Source organism: Panthera tigris, chromosome B3 (genome assembly GCF_018350195.1).
Source record: "Panthera tigris isolate Pti1 chromosome B3, P.tigris_Pti1_mat1.1, whole genome shotgun sequence".
Taxonomy (NCBI): Eukaryota; Metazoa; Chordata; class Mammalia; order Carnivora; family Felidae; genus Panthera; species Panthera tigris.
Genome location: NC_056665.1, coordinates 110,451,595 through 110,465,473, shown reverse-complemented (window position 1 = coordinate 110,465,473; position 13,879 = coordinate 110,451,595). Strand labels below are relative to the sequence as shown.

The window sequence follows — 13,879 nt, the reverse complement described above, 5'->3', positions numbered from 1 at the left end:
GGTCAGCTTGCATAACTACACCCTGCCCCCAGAGGCTCCCCCTTCTCCTACCCGGGGACAGAGCACCTGGCTGGGGAGGGTATCCTTCAGGTCAAGGTATCAAGGCCAGCGGAATTAGGGCCAAAGAGTAGCAGCTGTGGCAGTGGAGACACGGCAGGTGTTCTTTGAGGTGATCAACCCCACCCCCACCCCAACATACACACCTCTTCTTTCCCCTCTGCCTCTCCATTGAGCCAATGGCCTATGTGGTAAGCAACCAGCTGTTTACTAGCCTGGTCCAAGAAATGCCAAACTATGAAATTGGACCCATGAATCAGAAAATAGAGTCTGTCAGCATTACTTTTTCCTTTCTGCCCCCTTACCCGGTCACATGTATTTAGGAGATGGAAGGAGAAAGTGAGAGTTCCAGGTTCCAGAGACAGGGCAGTAGGCCAAGTGCCCAGGCTGCCTCCCCAGTCCTCATCTTCTCTGTCCCTATCAGGTTTGACATCCTGGACCAGGAGATGAAGACGTTGATGATACAGATTGACGGCGTGAACCTTGCTGCCAACAGCCTGGTAGACAGCAGCCACCCTCGCAGTGGGGAAGTGAAGCGGTACCAGGACCACCTGAACAACAGGTGGGGTGTGGGTAGGGCTGGGGGCTGAGGGCATCTTCTCTGGGCCACTGACACACCCTTGGGGTATGGCCCCAAAGTCAGGATTCCTGCTAGGCACTGTTGGGTTTGTACCCTCCGAGCTCCTGTCTTTCTCAGTCACAGTCTCCTTCTGACCATGGACTGTAGCAACAAGGGGTGGACAGCGCTGCACTCACCACACAGGGTAGGGTTTATCCTGTGTGATGGAGGAAACGTTCTGAGCGCACTTGTAGTTAGAATCAGGCCATAAGGCACTCATGCCACATTTCCCCAGACATTCGTAGGCAGGAAAAATTGCTTTCTGAGAGCTCTTAAGTACTGTCCATAAAAGAGAGCTCCTGCCTGTGCCAAAATGCAGCATCTATAATGAGGCTGGCTTGAATGAGCAGGAGAATTAGCAGGAAGCCTTGAGCACGCTTTGTGGCTGGAACAAAAAACAGCCCCTAAGGAACCTTTAGAGAGGGGGTGCTTTCTGTCCAAGGCATAATTGCCATGAGTTCCTCAAGGATCTCTGAGGATAGCGCACGCCTGTGTTCCCCTTTGTTACCTTGGGCCCTGCACACACAATACCACATGTTTACCACCTCCCTGTTGCCCCAGTTCCTTTCCCCACACTTATGTCGGGGCTTTGCTCTGCCTGAAGCAATCTGGGAGGTGGAGTTAGGTAAGACCCCGTTGTACTAAAAAAAAAAAAAAAAAAAGGCTCAGCCTAATAGAGACTCTGGTGGGGGCCCAGTGGGAGGCAGAGGGTGACAGGAATACTTCAGAGTCACTAGAACAGGACCGATTATCTCAACATCTAATGACAGAGACTGCGGTCAGGAGATTCCTCTGTAATGTGAAGTTTGTGCAGAGGAGGAAGATGACTTTTTGATCTTCTTTAGGCTTGGACATAATGAGGGTGTGTGTGTGTGTGTGTGTGTGTGTGTGTGTGTGTGTGTGTGAGAGAGAGAGAGAGAGTGTGTACAAGTGTGTGTGCGTGTGCGTGTAAGACAGGAAGAACTTGTCAGTTATGTATCTGTTGCCTTCATGAGAATGATCTTCATAAATTCTGAAGCTGTGAACCATCCTAAGTGAAATACGTCAAGGCACTTGCCATCCTTAGGTGAGAGAAAACCTGAGGCGTGAAATGGTAAGATGGTTTTCTCGTTAAATCTGAGAGTTTAAACGTACCTGCGAAGTCATCTAATCTGGCTGACTACTCCAGACCACTGTTCTTGTACAGACACTTACAGGGGTGGGTAGCTCACCCCTTCACCATGCAGCCCACCCCATTTGGAGGCAACTCCCTTGGTTAGAAGGTCTGACCTCCTAGTGAATGGAAATCTCCTTCCTTGAAATTTGTAGACCTTGGTTCTGGCCCTGCCCTTTAGAGAAATAAAAACTTATTATGAGTCTTCTTTCACGTGATAGCTCTTCAAATATGTATTTTTTAAACAACTGTGATTCTTCACCTCTGCCCACAGCCTACCCCCATGCCACTGCCATTCTCCCTACCAGAGAGCATTCTCGTCCAACTCTACATTCCAAATCAGGCCCATCCTTTAGACCAGTTCAGGTGCCTCTTTTTCCCAGTGTCCAAGATGAAAACCGTTCTTTCCCTCCTTTGTACTGGTTCAGAGCTTTATAGTCTACCTTCCATTATAATTACTTTTATCCTGAAGAACTTTCCTGCTAGACTAGAAGCAAATGAAGAGCAGTATCTTTACTGCCCACAGTGCTTTGAGCACCAAGCATATAGTTGAGCTTTCCTTTGTTCGGAATATTCTCTTTCCAAATATCCACTTGGCCACTACTAGGAGTTTATCCAAAGGATACAGGAGTGCTGATGCATAGGGGCACATGTACCCCGATGTTTATAACAGCACTGTCAATAATAGCCAAATTATGGAAAAAGCCCAAATATCCATCAACTGATGAATGGCTAAAGAAGATGTGGTTTATATATACAATGGAATGCTACTTGGCAATGAGAAAGAATGAAATCGTGCCATTTGTAACAACATGGATGGAACTGGAGGGTATTATGCTAAGTGAAATAAGTCAGAGAAAGATATCCTATGTTTTCACTCATATGTGGAGTTTGAGAAACTTAACAGAAGACCAGGGGGAAGGGAAAGGGGGAAAAAAATAGTTTCAAACAGAGAGTGAGGCAAACCATAAGAGACTCTTAAATACAGAGAATAAATTGAGGGTTGAAGGGGGTTGGGGGAGGGGAAAATAGGTGATGGGTATTGAGGAGGGCACTTGTTTGAATGAGCACTGGGTATTGTATGCAAGTTATGAATCATGGGAATCTACTCCCAAAACCAAGAGCACATTGTATACTCTGTATGTTAGCTAACTTGACAATAAATTATATTTAGAAAAAAATAAGTAACAGGATGCCTGGGTGGCTCAGTTGGTTAAGTGTCTGACTTTGGCTCAGGTCATGATCTCATGGTTTGTGGGTTTGAGCTGTGCTTCGGGATCTGTGCTGAAAGCTCAGAGCTTGGAGCCTGCTTCGGATTCTGTGTCTCCCTCTCGCTCTGCCCCTCCCCCACTTGTACTCTGTCTCTGTCTCTCAAAAATAAATAACAGAAACATTAACAAAAAAATTATTTTAAGAAAATGAATAAATGTTAAAAAATAAAAAAGTAAAGAATAAAATGACAAGAAATATGCAAAGTGAATGTGAAGGAAGCAGAACAAAACTTGAAAAGGAAGAGAAGTATGCCATATTCTTTGATAGAAGGACTTACCATGATAATAATGTCAAAACAAAGCCTTATGTATTTAAGGCCCGAAAATCCACATACACACACACACACACACACACACACACACACACACGGCTTACTCCCTTATATTATTCAGACTCAGCTTATTGGAACAGCCTTCACTGACCACCCAGTTGAAAACATCACTACCTACTTCCTACCCAGCCCCTCTGCCTCTATCTCATTATGTTGCTTTACTTTTTCATTGTACCTATCACCACTTGATGAATTATGGACTTACTTATCTGTCTCTGCTCATTCAAATGAGAGCAAGTACTTTGCTTTGTTCATTGCTATGTCCCTAGAGCCTAGAACAGTGCCTGGCAAAAGGCACATGACAGTTGCATGATAAATATTTAGTGAATGAGTGAACAGGGACACAACTGAAATCTCTTCTGCCAGGCTTGGCCCATATGAGTCATTCAAGCACTTACTGAATAAGTGATTACCTTCATACGCTGTATACATTCCATTTTTTTAATGTTGATTTTTGAGAGAGAAAGCGAGAGCGAGCTGGGGAGGGGCAGAGAGGAAGACACAGAATCTGAGGCAGACTCCAGGCTCTGAGCTGTCAGCACAGAGCATAGTGTGGGGCTCAAACCCTTGAACCGCAAGATCATGACCTGAGCCAAAGTTGGAGGCTTAATGGACTGAGCCATCTACACACCCCAATTCCATTTTTTTTTTTTTAATGATTTTGGCCCAGGACCAAACCTGAACTTCTGACTGGCCTCACCAGGGCTGACTGGAGTGGTTCTGTCAGCTTCTTCCATCTTAGAGACAGTGCAGCAGGAGCAACTAGACTTAATTCCCAGCCCATCCTCTCTGTGGTCTCTGCTGGTGGCTGTGGTGAGGCCACACCAGGAAAGGCCTAGAAAATCACCACAGAGCTTCTTGCATGGAGGCAGAGAATTTCCCAGGAATCAGGGACTTCTCTGTCTAGGAGAGAAACTCCAAAATCTTTGGGCTCTTGCTCTTCTCTGTCCTGGTATTCCCAGTTCCTCCTAGCCTATCTCCCACTTCTCTTTGCAGACCTCTCACCCCTCTTTAGCAGCTGTTGTCACACCTTGGGAGTACCCACCTTGCCCTCTCCCCAGGCCATTTGCCTAGTTGCTCAGCCTCCTTCCCCCAGGTTCTGAGTAAGAGGAGTAAGATACTAAGGACCCAATCCTTAGATAGATCAGTACAGTGGTGGTGCTGGAGAGCTGCTCATTGAGATTCAACTCTGATGTCCACCACAAAACCTGCCCCCATCACCCCCATCACCCTCACAGTGTCCTTAGTTCTCTCTGCTTGGTGTACATAGTACTTTATACCAGTTATTTTGTGAGCTTGTCTTAATTTCTCTCTAAATCATACACTCCATATGGTGCATTCTGACTATGACTGTGTTCTCCCAACAGCTAACATAATACTTATTATACCCTGTGGGTATTCAAGAAAGATGAGCTCAGCAAATGAGCACTCAGCACACTCTTAAGTGCTTCCATATTACTTATTACATATTACTCAGAATGAGTAAACTTGGGTCCAAGGAAAGGGTCTCTGGTGGCCTCGGCCCATGCTGATGCCCAGCTCTTTAGAAGAAGCTTACTGGGGGCTGCAGACCAACCCCAGTTTCCAGAACATCTGCCAGACCTTTGCGTATTTCCCATTTTCATTCTGGCAGTGCATCTTAAGGTCAAGATTATATTATCCATTTCTCAATTATAATCCCAGTTTCTCCCTTCCTCTTCCTCCTCCTCCTCCATATGGCCACTTTTATTTTCTTTTGAGAGAGAGAGAGAGAGAGAGAGAGAGAGAGAGAGAGTGTGTGTGTGTGTGTGTGTGTGTGTGTGTGTGTGTAGGAGAAGGGGAGAGGAAGATGGGGAGAGAGAATCTTAAGCATGCTCCATGCCCAGCATGGAGCCTGACTCAGCATGGACCCTGGGATCATGGCCTGAGCTGAAATCAAGAGTCAGATGTTCAACTGACCGAGCCACCCAGGCACCCCAGGCCTCTTTTCTTTTAGAAACAAGGTGACCTTTGGGGCGCCTGGGTGGCTCAGTCGGTTAAGCGGCTGACTTCAGCTCAGGTCATGATCTCGCGGTCCGTGAGTTCAAGCCCCGCGTCAGGCTCTGTGCTGACAGCTCAGAGCCTGGAGACTGTTTCAGATTCTGTGTCTCCCTCTCTCTGACCCTCCCCCGTTCATGCTCTGTCTCTCTCTGTCTCAAAAGTAAATAAATGTTAAAAAAAAATTAAAAAAAAAAAAAAGAAACAAGGTGACCTTTTTAGGCCTTGGGCACTGTGAACATGGTCTTAGGCATCTGTATGGTTCCTTTAGGGCCACTGGCACCTTGTGTCCTGAAATTGCCTTTAAGTTGATAAATGTAAGGTTTCTAATTATTTTCAGCATTGCAAAAAATCTGGGCAGGTTATATGTTTGCCCAGAATTCAACTACATAACCAAACTAAGCGTCATGGCCATTCCTTAACTTCTGGTTGGAATCTCGCCTCCTCCTGATGGAAATATCCGATTGGCAGTCTATATTATCTTGGGTAAAATTGGATAAATGAATTTTACTCATCACAGTTTGTTGGGTAGATGATTTTCTTTGGTGTGCAAGATCTATGGAGAGAGACTCTGCTGGGAATCTGGGTAGGGATGCCCTGTGGGAAGGGTTAAGGAAGTGGGTTTCTGTGTCCCCCTTGGCAGGTGGCTGGCATTCCAGACAGTAGTGTCAGAGCGGCGGGAGGCAGTAAACTCAGCCCTCCGGGTGCGTAACTATTGTGTGGACTGTGAAGAGACTAGCAAGTGGATTGAGGACAAGATGCACGTGGTCCGGTCCACAAAGGACCTGGGCCAGGACCTGGCAGGCGTCATTGCCATCCAGCGGAAGCTGTCGGGGTTGGAGCGCGACGTGGCCGCCATCCAGGCCCGCGTGGGTGCCCTGGAGCGTGAGTCGCAGCAGCTGATGGCATCTCACCCTGAGCAGAGAATGGACATTGGCCAGCGGCAGGCATGTGTGGAGCAGCTGTGGAAGGACCTGCAGGAAGCCCTCCAGGAGCAGGAAGCCTCGCTGGGTGAAGCCAGCCAGCTGCAGGCCTTCCTGCAGAATCTAGATGACTTCCAGTCCTGGCTGTCCATGGCCCAGAAGGCCGTGGCCTCCGAGGACATGCCCGAGTCCCTCCCAGAGGCCGAGCAGCTCCTTCAGCAGCATGCGGCCATCAAGGACGAAATTGATGGGCACCAAGAGAGCTACCAGCATGTCAGGGTATCCGGAGAGAATGTGATCCGTGATCAGACGGACCCGGAGTATCTGCTTCTGGCCCAGAGGCTGGAGGGCCTGGATGCGGGCTGGGATGCCCTGTGCCGGATGTGGGAGAGCCGCAACCACTCGCTCGCCCAGTGCCTTGGCTTCCAGGAGTTCCAGAGAGATGCCAAGCAAGCTGAAGCCCTCCTCAGCAATCAGGTAGAGGGAGGCATTCAGGATTGGGAAGTGGGGTTATCTCTCAGGGCAACAGCACTGGTGAGTCTGTGAATGTTCTCAGAGAACAAATTTTGGGGGACTCTCTCTGGCCAATTGGGGGGAAATCCTCTTTGTTCCATATCATGTATCTTTTCCAGCCCTGTGTCCTAAACTTTGCCTTCTTCTTGGGTCAGTTACAGGCTGGAGTTGTAAATTTTCCCCTGAGTCATTACCCTTCCATGTGGTTTTAGGCACACTGTTCCTCGGGTGCCAGGGGCCAAGCCTGGGGTTGCCTCTTCCTTGCACAACTCCAGCAGGTCACCATTCATGCTGTAGCCTATATGGCTGCACATGGTGCTACTGCTTGGCAAGTGTCCTCACTGCCCTCTCAGCTTGTCTTCATCCCTTATCTGGAAACTTGCTTCAACAGGAATATACTCTGGCTCACTTGGAGCCCCCAGACTCCCTAGAGGCTGCAGAGGCTGGGATCCGGAAGTTTGAGGATTTCTTGATGTCTATGGAGAACAACCAGGATAAGGTCTTGAGTCCTGTGGACTCTGGAAACAAGCTGGTAGCTGACAAAAACCTCTACTCAGACAAGATCCTAGAGAAGGTGCAGCTGATTGAGGACAGGTACTCTCCACCCCCAAGGTCATGAGGCCAGAGCCAGGTAGGGCTGGTGGTGTTGTGCATGATTCCCAGGCTTAGCCATGTTGTGAACCGCAGCATCCGGCTTCCCTTCCAGGCACAGGAAAAACAAGGAGAAGGCTCAGGAGGCCTCAGCAACTCTGAGAGACAACTTGGAGCTCCAGAACTTCCTCCAGAACTGCCAAGAGGTGAGGCTGCAGCAAGGCAGGTCACTTTGCAGGAGATTCCATTCTAGGATCAAAGTGCCCTAGGAAGTCCACAGGGAGTACACCAGGCTGGCTCAGTCAGAGGAGTGTGCTGCTCTTGATCTCAGAGTCATGGGTTTGAGCCCCACGTTGGGTGTAGAGATTACTAAAAAATAAGTAAATAAACTTAAAAAAAAAAAAAAAGTCCACAGGATTCCAAGTTGGGAGTCTGGAATTTCATGAGGGAAACTCTGGGTATTTGATAGCATAGGTCATCCTCTAGAATCTTTGGTTCTACAATTCTCTTTTTTCTTTTTTCTTTTTTTTTTAACCCTGAATCTACAAAGTCATCTTTTAATTTGCACAGTCTAGGGCAGGGTTCCTCAAAGAGTGGCCCTAGGGCTATCTATATTAAAGTCACCTAGGGCCCTAGTCAAGGCCAGCTTCAAGAACATGCAACCTGTGCATTCATACAGGACCTGTGTTTAGAAGGGCCCCATGCTTGATTTAATGGTCTGTGGTTGCCATCTTGAAATTCTTAATAATTTTGAGCATTTCCATTTTGCAGTGGGCCCTGCAAATGATGGAGCCAGTCCTGGCCCTCATTAAATGCAAAGTCCTGAGCCCCACTGAGGCCCAGATGAATCAGAACCTTAAGGGGTGAGAGAGAGAGAACAGCATTTTCAACAAACCTCCCATTTGGAAAACTGACTCAGAGGTCCTTGCTCAGCCTGGTGTAAGCCATACTCCTGAGTCCCTCCATGGGCAGTACTTCTGTGTGGAATGGTGCTTTCTCTGACTTCTTTTTTGCTCTCATCCTCATACCCCTTTCCACCCTGCCCAAACAACTTTGTTTTCATCTACCTCTGCCCTTGGCACCAACCAGGCTTAGTATGCTGCCAGGACATCTTGGAAACATTGGATGCTTATCACGGTTCTTCCCTCATTGTTAAATATAGGATCTGCCCTTGACTTCTTCCTCAGATAACATTTTCTCTGTGTTTATTAATGATTTCTCACCCTACTGCCAAAGGATGGATTTATCTGTCCATCCAGTAAACACTCACTGAGTTCCTGTAATAGGCCAGGCCCTGTCCTAGGTCCTGGAAATATGGAGAGAAGCATAGATATCCCTGGAGTCATACTGCACACAGTCTACTAGGGAAGACACTCAGGTGCTTATGTTTTAACCCTGAGACAACACAGGTTAAGTTGCCTGTGCTGGGAGTTAGGAACCAAGAGCTTTGGAGAGTAGTACTCTGCTGTATTCCTACTTCCTCTCCTTGGCCTTCTTCTGCAGCCAGAGGTGGAGATCAGGACCTGCCCTGAGCCCCTGGCCAAAGAGGTACACTCAGAGATTGTTGGACTCCTGCTTTCTGTCCACAGCTCACTCTCTGGATCAATGACAAGCTGCTAACATCTCAGGATGTCTCCTATGATGAAGTGAGAAACCTTCAAAACAAGTGGCTGAAGCACCAGGCCTTTGTGGCAGACCTGGCTTCCCACCAAGGATGGTTAGATAGCATTGATGCAGTAAGTAAAGCAAATGGTGAGTGGTGGGGGGCTCTCTGCTCAGATGTGCTTACCTGAATAAGCTTCACTCAGGGCATAGACACTATCTGAAGCTTACTGGATGGTATAGAACCTGGAAGTGAAAAACTTCTCTAAATAGTAGCCAAACCTTCAGAGCTCCTGGTATATCCAGCCTTGTAGGGTCTGGTCAGAATTGGTGCCTCCTCTGGGTGGCCTGAGTCTAGAGACAGTCCAGGACAGTGAGAAAACCTGAGTTGGTGCCTCAGCATCTAGTGCCAGGACACCAGTTATCTCTGTTTGCCTTCCATTATTCTCACCAGGACACCAGCACTGTCCCTCCCAAGGGCAAAGGAGTATATGAGATGAGTAGAGTGGCTCAGGGGACCATTGACCCTCATTATTTGGTTGGGCAGGACAACCCCTCATAGATGGGGAGCCAGGGGTCCCCCCTATAACAAGCTTGCCCAAGGACCCAAGTCAAAATGTAGCTGGTGGTAGATCTGAGAATCAGTTGCATTTACTCCTCCCTACTGTGGCTGTCCAGGAAAAAGTAGGAAGAAGCCATGGTGGTTGAAGGTGCAGGCTCCAAGCCAGACTGTCCAACTCCTCAACCTCTCTGGGCCTCAGTTTCTTCATCTGAAAAATGAGGGTAATAACAATACCTAGCCAAGGGATGGTGAGCATTAAAGCACTTAGAATAGCCCTTAGCACTTACTGGGCATACAGTAACTATTGGCTATTATTAGCAACATCTATTTCTAGGCCTATGTCATATTATACTGTACTCACCTAAAAGGGTACATTTATTCAGGTGAAAACCAGGTAAGACACACTCAGTAACTAAAACATATCACAAAGGTTCGTAGTGCATAGCCTCTGGGAAAACCATCAAGAGAGGGTAGAGTCCTTTCCATGCTGCTTGTACCTGGATGGATCTTGAATCTTTTTTAATTAAAAAATAATTTAGCATCAGTTGATCCGGGTCTGCAACTCCCCATACTACAATCTCCCTGAGTCCTTTGCCCCAGACATACCCCTGCCTGTCACACCTTCTCCTGAAAATAACTCGGGGCGGGGTGGGGGGGGGGGGGGTGCAGTCTTTGAGATGAGCCTCACCTGAGTTCTAGGCAGATTCTTTGCCTCCCTGACCTCAGTTAACCCCTGGCAACCACTTGGAGCAGGGCTGTTCCGAGGCTGCCTGGCCTCAGAGGGTGAGCCCTCCTGTTTCCCCCACAGGAAGGAAAGCAGCTGATGGAGGAGAAGCCTCATTATTTGGCCCTGGTGTCCCAGAGGCTGGAAGATTTGCACCGGCTCTGGGATGAACTTCAGGCCACCACACAGGAGAGGACCCAGCACCTCTCAGCTGCCAGGAACTCCTACCTGCGCTCACAGACCCACGCCGACCTCAACAAGTGGATCAGTGCCATGGAGGACCAGCTGCGGTCTGATGACCCTGGCAAGGACCTGACCAGTGTCAACCGGATGCTGGCTAAGCTGAAGGCACGTGAGTGGGTTGTAGACTGGGAGTGTTGGAATAGGAGATCTTAGGAAGCAAATGTGCAACCTGAAAGTAAGTATTCCTGTTCCTCTTAGGTGGGCTTGCCTTTATCAAGCAAAAATGTCTCCTGGTTCATAACCCATCTCCTACCCCTTTGTAGTGAAGACAGGGATCCGGGGTTAATAAAAGCATGCACCACAAGTATAGGACAGGTGCTTGTGAGGCAGGAAGGATGAATGGGGGCACCCAGAGAGACTTCCTGGGGGAGGTGGGGCCTTTAAAGATGAACGGGATACGGATGATGATGAGGATGAGGGGCTATCCAGGTGCCAAGGTTGGTACTGACACTGTCCCCTTATGCCCCAGCGTGTGGAGGACCAAGTGAATGTGCGGAAGGAGGAGCTGGGGGAGCTGCTTGCCCAGGTGCCCTCACTGGGAGAGGAGGCAGAAGACACAGACGTGAGCATCGAGAAGCGGTTCCTGGACCTCCTGGAGCCCCTGGAGAGGAGGAAGAAGCAGCTGGAGTCATCCCGAGCCAAGCTGCAGATCAGCCGGGACTTAGAGGATGAGACGGTGAGTGGGTACAGACCCCCCCTAGAGGCAGGATGGCTGGCTGCAGCCCTAGGCAGTTTTTCAAGATTTCTTGTCCCCTCATCTCCTTATCTCCTCATCTCCTTATCTCAGAAAGCCAATGTGATTATTGCATTAAATATGATAGTAAAACCAGTGCTTTTTTTTTAAGGGTTTTTTTTTAATGTTTATTTTTGAGAGAGAGAGCATGAGGGGAAGGGACAGAGAGAGAATCCCAAGCAGGCTCCATACTGTCAGCACAGGGCCCAATGCAGGACTCGATCCCACAAGCCGTGAGATCGTGACCTGAGCTGAGATCAAGAGTTGGATGCTTAACTGACTGAGCCACCCAGGCCTTCGACCAATGCTTTTTGAATGGTAACTCAGTTCTGGACTTCGGGGCAGACAGACTTGGGTTCAAATCCAGCTATGTTACCTGCCCCGTGTGTGACCAGGAGCAAGTCATTTGGAACCTCATAATATCAAACTGTCCCCATCTATAAAATGGGGGCAAAATCCTCATGGGGTGTTGGGAAGAACCGGGAAGACACAGCAGGAAAGAGCTCTGTCTGACCCAGGTGCGTGTGTGGGGAAAAGTTGACCATGACCATCATCAGCTGCCCCTGCCTTCTGGTCTCTACAGCTGTGGGTGGAAGAAAGGCTGCCTCTGGCCCAGTCAGCTGACTATGGCACGAATCTGCAAACTGTACAGCTGTTCATGAAGAAGAATCAGGTGAGTCCTGCTTCACCTGGTTAGTGTCCCCCACCCCCACCCCCCACCACCCACCACCTCCTCCCTGCCCCTGCCCTTCCCAGGGAGGAACTCCCAGCCTTGACATGCAGAAAGCCAGCAACAGCAGATTATTATTCTCGTTGGTAGCGATGAGGCTCACAGACCCCATAAAAAGAGAAGCTTTGGTGATGGCAGAGAGAATTCTGGGAAGTCCATAGCAGAGCCGGGCTGGTCAGGGGATGTCCAGATGTTTAAGGATTTGGGGGCATTTAGACCCATCAGAGCATACATGAGTGCAGGACCCAGAAGCCCTGGCCCAGGGTTTATTGTGCTTTAAGGCTTCTGTATCCCATGGCCTCCCTGAAAGGAAGCCCATAGCTCCTGATTTCTTTCTCAACAATGACTTGCCCCTCTTCCAGGGCTGAGCCTGGCCCTCAGGGTAAGTAGGACCCATTTCTCCCAACACATGAGAATATTTGTGGGGCTCAAGCCCCATTAGGAAGCCACTAAACTTGGTATCTGAACCTTTGGAACAACATCCACTTGCTGTTCTGCTCTTTCTTAAGCCTGATGACCCTAGTTACTTCTGTGGCCCTGGTGAGACTCCTGGAAGTGAGCAGATGCCATATTTCCTCCTATATCAGGAATACAAGTATGCTCTTGTATCTTCGAAGAAGATACAGCTGCATGGGCTCAGGGTGTCTCTGTGTCCAGATGGGCTGGCCACAGACCGAACTCTTGGGCAGAGAGTTGCCCCTGCTGCCCGGTCTCCTCTCTGGGTCAGGGAGTGGGGGCAGGCACAGCCAAGAGCAATGAGAGCCTGGGAACTTACCCCAGAGAAGAGCAGTGTGTCCCAGAATGCCAGTCAATATTGCAGCTCCTTGGGGAAGAAAGGTCAGGACAGATAGTACTTCCTCAAAACAATAGCAGCTGACATCTGCTCACAGAGCTCAGCTGCTGTGCAGGGGTCTGATTTATATTCAAACTCTCAGACCCTTTGCTTCCAGTTGACACAACCTAGTCATAAAGCCTCCAGTGGGCACAGGGAGGGACTTGGGCCAGAAAGTAGTAGGTGGGGATTCAATTAACGTCACAACCTCCATTTAAAAGAAGGACACTGACAGAAGAGTGTATTCTTGGGGCCTCAGTTTCCTCAACTGTAAAATGAGCCAACATCACTCCCTGCAACACTAAAGATTTTGACTCTGTCTAACCTTGGTGTTATTGCCAAAAGACTCTGAACTCCCCTGGATGAAGGTTGCTATTTCAGGAAAAGAGCAAGACAAATATGGATGGGGTTCCCCTAATCAAGAAGGGAAAGGTAGTCTCCTGGGAGATCATGGCTGCCCTAGTAAAGACGACTTTAGACTAGACTAGCTAAGGTTTAAATCTCCTTTCATCACTCCCTGTATTGCAGTGGTTCTCAAAGTTCAGTGTGCATCAGACTCCCCTAGAGGGCTTGTTAAAACACAGTTGACTGGGATCCACCTCAGGTCTACTGATTCAGATTCTGGGAGTAGAGCCTCATAATTTGCATATCTATCAAGATCCTGGGTGATAATGATGCCATGGGTCTCGGATCCCACCTTGAGAACCACTGCTCTAATGGCTGTCCATTGCAACTAGAACAAATCCTGCAAGGTATGAATGGTTCTCAACTTTGGCTGCACATGAGAATCACCTGAGGGAAATTTGAAACCTAAGAATGCCCAGTTCTGTGTCAGATAAATTAATTAAGGTCTCTGGGGATAGGGCCCTGACTCTGTATGTCTTCCCAGATTATTCAATGTGCAACCAGGGTTAAGAACCACTGTCCCACCTGATCTGGCCCCTGCCTTCCTCTGAAGTCACCTCTCATCACTTTGGC

The 13,879-nt window shown here is 48.6% G+C and overlaps 1 protein-coding gene across 2 annotated transcripts in view; it reads left to right on the top strand.

The window, feature by feature from the left end:
- SPTB (spectrin beta, erythrocytic) overlaps nt 1-13,879 on the top strand; it is a 149,812-nt gene that overhangs the window by 112,146 nt on the left and 23,787 nt on the right. For both annotated transcript variants that reach the window (XM_042989898.1, XM_042989897.1), the window contains exons 16-23: nt 482-619; nt 6,092-6,848; nt 7,276-7,478; nt 7,591-7,681; nt 9,065-9,211; nt 10,448-10,711; nt 11,076-11,282; nt 11,923-12,012. In XM_042989898.1, coding sequence (XP_042845832.1) covers nt 482-619; nt 6,092-6,848; nt 7,276-7,478; nt 7,591-7,681; nt 9,065-9,211; nt 10,448-10,711; nt 11,076-11,282; nt 11,923-12,012 — 1,897 coding nt within the window. The remainder of the gene's footprint in view (nt 1-481; nt 620-6,091; nt 6,849-7,275; nt 7,479-7,590; nt 7,682-9,064; nt 9,212-10,447; nt 10,712-11,075; nt 11,283-11,922; nt 12,013-13,879) is intronic.